This window comes from Nerophis lumbriciformis, linkage group LG20 (assembly GCF_033978685.3).
Source record: "Nerophis lumbriciformis linkage group LG20, RoL_Nlum_v2.1, whole genome shotgun sequence".
NCBI classification, from domain to species: domain Eukaryota; kingdom Metazoa; phylum Chordata; class Actinopteri; order Syngnathiformes; family Syngnathidae; genus Nerophis; species Nerophis lumbriciformis.
In genome coordinates this window covers 13,625,001-13,632,031 of record NC_084567.2, presented here as the reverse complement: position 1 = coordinate 13,632,031, position 7,031 = coordinate 13,625,001, and the positions used below count along the sequence as shown (strand labels likewise).

The 7,031-nt window shown below is 43.7% G+C and overlaps 1 protein-coding gene across 1 annotated transcript in view; it reads right to left on the bottom strand.

The window, feature by feature from the left end:
- Nucleotides 1–922: 922 nt before the first annotated feature.
- Nucleotides 923–7,031, bottom strand: part of ptar1 (protein prenyltransferase alpha subunit repeat containing 1) — a 23,602-nt gene continuing 17,493 nt past the window's right edge. The window contains exons 6-7 of the mRNA XM_061981033.1: nt 5,361–5,695; nt 923–2,206 (exon numbers count right to left, since the gene is read on the bottom strand). Of these exons, the coding sequence (XP_061837017.1) occupies nt 1,861–2,206; nt 5,361–5,695 (681 nt within the window). The 3' untranslated portion in view covers nt 923–1,860. The remainder of the gene's footprint in view (nt 2,207–5,360; nt 5,696–7,031) is intronic.

The following is a 7,031-nucleotide window of genomic DNA, read 5'->3' as shown; positions in this document are numbered from 1 at the left end:
AAACCAACATTGAATGACCGTGACCTTCGATCCCTCAGACGGCACTATATCAAAAACCGACATCAATCTCTAAAGGATATCACCACATGGGCTCAGGAACACTTCAGAAAACCACTGTCACTAAATACAGTTCGTCGCTACATCTGTAAGTGCAAGTTAAAGCTCTACTATGCAAAGCAAAAGCCATTTATCAACAACATCCAGAAACGCCGCCGGCTTCTCTGGGCCCGAGATCATCTAAGATGGACTCATGCAAAGTGGAAAAGTGTTCTGTGGTCTGACGGGTCCACATTTCAAATTGTTTTTGGAAATATTCGACATCGTGTCATCCGGACCAAAGGGGAAGCGAACCATCCAGACTGTTATCGACGCAAAGTTCAAAAGCCAGCATCTGTGATGGTATGGGGTTGCATTAGTGCCCAAGGCATGGGTAACTTACACACTTTCAAAGCTTCAACAATTAGTTTCCTCAGTTCCCAAACGTTTATTGAGTGTTGTTAAAAGAAAAGGTGATGTAACACAGTGGTGAACATGCCCTTTCCCAACTACTTTGGCACGTGTTGCAGCAATGGAATTCTAAGTTAATTATTATTTGCAAAAAAAAAAAAAAGTTTATGAGTTTGAACATCAAATATCTTGTCTTTGTAGTGCATTCAATTGAATATGGGTTGAAAAGGATTTGCAAATAATTGTATTCCGTTTATATTTACATCTAACACAATTTCCGAACTCATATGGAAACGGGGTTTGTACTTCTTTCGGACGAATAGATACTTCTTTCAGACGAATGGATACATATTTCAGACGAATAGATACATCCTTCCGACGAATAGATGCATCTTTCAGACAAATAGACACATCTAACAGACGCATTGACACATCCTTCCGACGAATAGATACATCTTTTAGACGAATAGATACATCTTTCCAACGCATCGATACATCTTTCCGACGCATCGATACATCTTTCCGACGCATCCATACATCTTTCCGACGCATCGCTACATCCTTCCGACAGATACATCTTTCCCACGCATAGATACATCTTTCCGACGCACCGGTAAATCCTTGCGACAAATAGATACATCTTTCCGACGCATCGATACATCTTTCCATCGCATCGATATATCTTTCCGACACATCGATATATCCTTCCGAAGCATTGATGCATCTTTCTGACGCATCGATACATCTTTCCAACGAATACATACATATTTTCTGTGAATAGAAACATCTTTACAATGCATCGACACATCCTTCCGATGAACTGATCATTCTTTCAGACGAATAGATCCATCTTTCAGACGCATCGACACATCTTTCCGACACATCGATACATCCTTTCAACGAATAGATCCATCTTTCAGACGAATAGATCCATCTTTCAGACGAAAAGATCCATCTTTCAGACGCATCGACACATCCTTCCGACGCAGATACATCTTTCAAACGAATAGATTCATCTTACCGACAAATAGATTCATCTTTTCGCTGAATAGATACATCATTCCGACGCATCGACACATCCTTCTGACAAATACATTTTTCTGAGGAGTAGATACATCTTTCTGACGCGTCAACACATCCAACAAAGAGATACATCTTTCCGATGCATCGATACATTCCCCATTCCACTCGTAAGACGTTTCTTTGAACATACATGCCTAGATGCTACAAGATATGATGGAATATACAGTCAAGTTTGGTCAGATTGTAATAATCGGTGAGGTCTAGGATATGAAGAGTTGAAGTAAGAATGTCTGCGAGGTGAATGTGGATGAAGACAGGAAGTATGAATCATTGTAATATGTAGGCATGAATGGAAGGTTGCTGTATAAAAGCATGGTCCACCTACTGATCTCAGAGTTCCTTGCAAATGACAGTGTCCAACCACTTCTTGTAGGCCAAGGCAAAGCGTCTCTGCTCAGGATGACAAGGGCCATCCAGGACTGCGCACACAAAGGTGAACTCTGACGACAGGCTGGGTAGACTCGGAGGTCGAAGGCCTCTCTTCAGACGCTTGCTGTTACGAGGCAACGATACGCCATCTACCTCCATGGCAGCGTGTCCGTTCACATCCTCCCCCCAGTCTCTACCGCCCGCAGCCTTTACCAGGCCGCCGGAGTTATTTAGAGTGCTGGCGCCACTGCTGTACAGGTGGTGATGTTCTAACCTCCACTGGTGCCACAAGTAGAAGACATGACGCCTGCGGGAGAGTGCAAGATGTATTCATTATTCTCCATTCATGGAACTGCTCAGATTGTCTACCAAAACATAGATAGGCCAGCTCTGGTCTGAGGGCACGGTGCGGCGTCCAAAGTCTTTCTCTTCCACAAGAGGAGACATGACCGAAGCGAGACCTCTGCCAGCACAACACTGGTTAGAATGGAATCATCCTAGTTTCATGGAGTTCATGGAGTCCCGTTATGACGTGTTCCAGGCTGAATTACTGCGTTTTCTCGGACAATACTCTATTACTTTATACAAGTAACTTCCCAAGATCAACATAGACTTGTGTTTGTCACTCAGCTGCAGGGAAAGGCATATGCATGATTTCATCACATTCGACATCATTTTGGCCTAAATCAAGCATTTCCAGGCATGATGAATGCCCAAAGATATACAGTGCATCTGCAAAGTATTCACAGCGCTTCACTCATTCCATATTCCTCAAAATTCTACACACAATACCTCTTTAAAACAAATAAGAAATCACATGTAAGTGTTCACAGCCTTTGCCATGAAGTGCATCCTGTTTCAACTGATTAGGGATGTCCCGATCCAGGTTTTTGCACTTCCGATCCGATACCGATATTGTTTTTGCATTTCCGATCAGATATCGATACTGACCGATACTGGCCTATCCGAGCATGTATTGAAGTTTAAAGTTATTTAGCCTACTTAGTTGTCAGAATCATGTTGAAAAGGGTTTTAGTACTCTTGCCAGCTGAATTAGGGGAGTTTGAATAATACACAATGGTTGGTAACAAGAAACTGACCTGTTTATTCAAGGATAAACACAAAATAGACAACATTATACATGACAAACAGAAATGGCATCATTGAACTAGGGCTGGGCGATATGGCCTTTTTTTAATATTGTGATATTTTAAGGCCATATTGCGATACACAATATATATCTCGATATTTTGCCTTAGCCTTGAATGAACACTTGATGCATATAATCACAGCAGTATGATGATTCTATGTGTTTTGATTGATTGAGACTTTTATTAGTAGGTTGCACAGTGAAGTACATATTCCGTACAATTGACCACTAAATGGTAACACCCGAATAAGTTTTTCAACTTGTTTAAGTCGGGGTCCACTTAAATTGATTCATGATACAGATATATACTATCAGATATATACTATCATCATAATACAGTCATCACACAAGATAATCACATTGAATTATTTACATTATTTATAATCCAGAGTGTGGAGGGGGGCGCCGGATGTAAGTGTCAAAAAGACAGCCAAAAGAGTTTGATATGAGAATAAATCTAAAGTTAAAATATAGGGTAGAAATGCACCCATTTGCAGGAAATGTAGTCTTGATTTTCAAAAATTTCTTTCAAGGCTTGCATGTCTACATTAAAACATTCTTCTTCATACTGCATTAATATATGCTACTTTTAAACTTTCATGCAGAGAAGGAAATCACAACTAAAAAAAACACTAATTTTTTCATACAGTGTTGATGTGGAAATTTTTGCCTCGGCATTTTGATTGTGTGGACGTGTGGCACCGAATGGAGATAAGAGTCTCGACAGACGTCACAATATTTGAACAATGATGACGAAAACTGTTTTCTCTGTCGTGTCCGTGTGTCGAAAATTGTTATGCGCTTATTTTTTTATTTGATTTTGTGCGTGGCATAGATTTGCTATGCGCAGAGGACGCTTAAACAGTGCGCAATTGCACAGGCGAGCACCTTAGAGGGAGCGTTGCTCGCACGGCTGCGCTAGCATAACAGCTAACGTTAGCCATGCTGCTACCTCTCTGCTCGGGGAGGACGTATACGTATGTGACGTATGACGTGACAGTATGTGACGTGTGTAAGAAGGTGCGCTTGCTGTCTGTGAGAAGCACAGACACAGAAAAGAGTGAGAAGAGCCTGTCGTGTAATGCCAGCAGCTAAAAGCAACTGCGTGAGAATCCACAGACCAGGCTGTGGATGTGTTGAAGGTGTGCTGGAAAATGCGGAACGGAAATTACGGAGCAGCAGAAAAGTGGAATGTATAATTTAAATCGGTGCGTTGGAAAACACGGACCGGAGTTTTTTTTTAAACTGGATCTGGCACGACATTTTCCCATGCCTTGCCGATACGCAATTTTTGGCAAATATCGGCAGCCGATCCGATCCAAATATCGGATCGGGACATCCCTACAACTGATCGTCCTTGAGAGGCTCCTACAGCTTAGTTGGAGTCCACCTGTGGTAAATGCCGTTGGTTGGACGTGATTTTGAAAAAAAAAGGTCCCACACTTGACAGTGCACGCACAAACCTAGAATGAAAGTCTGAGGTGTTGTCTGTAGACCTCAGAGACAGGACTGTCTTTAGGCACAAATCTGGGAAGGGTACAGAAAAATATCTGCTGCCTTGAAGGTCCCAATCAGCAAAGTGGTCTTTATAAATGGAAACAGATTGAAACCACCAGGATTCTCCCTACAGAGAATACAGAGGCTGTCGGGGAAGAAGGACCCAAGTCAGGGAGGTTACCAAGAACCTGATGGTCACTTTGTCAGAGCTACAGCATTCCTCTGTGGAGAGAAAATAACCTTCCAAAGGGACAATCCACCAATCAGGCCAGTAGGGTAGAGTGGCCAGGCGGAAGCAAATTCTTAATAAAAGTTTGCCCGTGAAAGACTCTCAGACCATGAGAAACTAAATTCTCTGGTCTGATGAGACAAAGATTGAAGTCTTTGGCGTGAATGCCAGTTTGGAGGAAACCCGGCACCGCTCATCACCAGGCCATCACCATCCCTACAGTGAAGCATGGTGGTGGGGGTGGTTTTCTGCGGCAGGAACTGGGAGACGGGCCAGGATAGAGGGAAAGATGAATGCAGCAATTTACAGAGACATCCTGGATGAAAACATGTTTTCACTGTCATTATGGGATATTGTGAGCAGAATTTTACGGATTTTGAACTAAGACTGTAACAAAAACTGATGTGAATACTTTGCAGATGCGCTGTGTGTACCAAGCTGCACAGATACACTCCAAATGCCTGAGACAGGAATTAAAGGCAACATCAAGAAAAAGTAAGTGAATATGAATATGTCATTCCTATTTGAATACATGTCAGTGTAAGATGTGTCGAGTAGTCTAAGGCCGCGTGCGTGAGTCCTCACCTGTGACTCCACAGTGTCTCGTGTCCAGGGAAAGACTGGATCAGGTCCGAGCACAGTTCCATCTCCTGGTGGAAGAGCTTCAACAGTTTGTTGAGCTCCACCTCCAGCTGCTCTTCTTCCTCGGACAGATCTCCATTCAGCTGCGCACCGCCGGAACGTGAGGGACACGTCCCACACTGATGCGGCTGGAGACAGCCGCTGTTGCCGGGACAACGTGTCTGAGAGAAGTCCGCCACGAGCTCCTTAAGCAGGAACTGGCGGTAGTGGAAGCCACTGTGGTCGGACACGTGCGCTGACACCCACTGAGCCATGGAGGACAGCTCGTCGTGGAAGACCTGAGCGGGAACAGGACACACCGAACTTCACCCGTGATGCAAAAGACTTCAGCTCAGTGAGAAATCCCGTGTTGCAGACAGCCAAGCACGTTTGAAAGAGAACTGACATGCAGAAAACAAAAGCAGTGGACATTGTTGGCCCAGACAGCGATGAGTGGAGAGGGAGGAGGAGAAGAGTACATTTCTACTGTGCTTTCTTTCCTCAATTCAGTAGTGTTTCTCACCTTCTTTATCCAAGAGTTGACACTCGCAACTTTCTCTGGTCCCCATGGTGGATTCAAATGTTTACTAGTTTGTGTTGTTTTATACTGGATATTTGCCACAATAACCAGTATTTCTTAACCAGTCTTTATCCCAGTGAGAGCAGACGTTGTACAGTATGTGATTGTTTTATTATGTTCCTTGTCTCTCATCAAGTCTGCCATAATTAGTAGTGTTGTTGTTGTTGTTGTTGAAGGAAATGTGATTGTTGTGATGCGTCTGTGAAATTAATATGCTTAAAATGATCCAAATATGTAAAGATGACATGTTATTATGAATGTTACTACATTACATATATACTTACAGTGTGTATATAAAACCTTGAGGGAGGTTTTTGGATGTTTTTAGAGCGCTTTATAGCATACTTGCCAACACTCCCGGATTTTCCGGGAGACTCCCGAAATGCAGCGCCTCTCCCGAAAACCTCCCGGAAGAAATTTTCTCCCGAAAAACTCCCGGAATTCAGCCGGAGCTGGAGGCCACGCCCCCTCCAGCTCAATGCGGACCTGAGTGGGGACAGCCTGTTCTCACGTCCGCTTTCCCACTATTTAAACAGCTTGCCTGCCCAATCACGTCATAACATCTACGGCTTTTAGAGAGTGCAGTGCACAACTGCGCACACAAGGAGACGAAGCAGAAGAACGAGGCCATGGAGACGCCGTCGACGAGCAAGATGAAGAAATACGCTTGCAAGTTCCAAAACGAATGGAAACAAGAATTCCAGTTTATCCAGGACAGCTCGAAGGGGAAGGGGTATGCTGCCTGTAAATTTTGTAGAACAGACTTCTCTATTGAACACGGTGGATGAACGGATATACTCAGTCATGAACGGTCAGCGAAGCACAAAGCGTCCGCTGCGCAGCACCGTTCACAACCCAGTATTATGGGCCACCTCGCAAAATGGAGACCCGATGGTGTAACTTATGCCGAGACAAAGATGGCTATGCTGATAGCTGGAAGCAACATCCCGTTCTCCTTTGCTGATGTCTACAACAAATCCGGGAAGCATATGTTCCCGGATTCAGAGATCGATCGCCAGTACGCAAATGGCAGAACAAAGGCTACTCAAATAGTG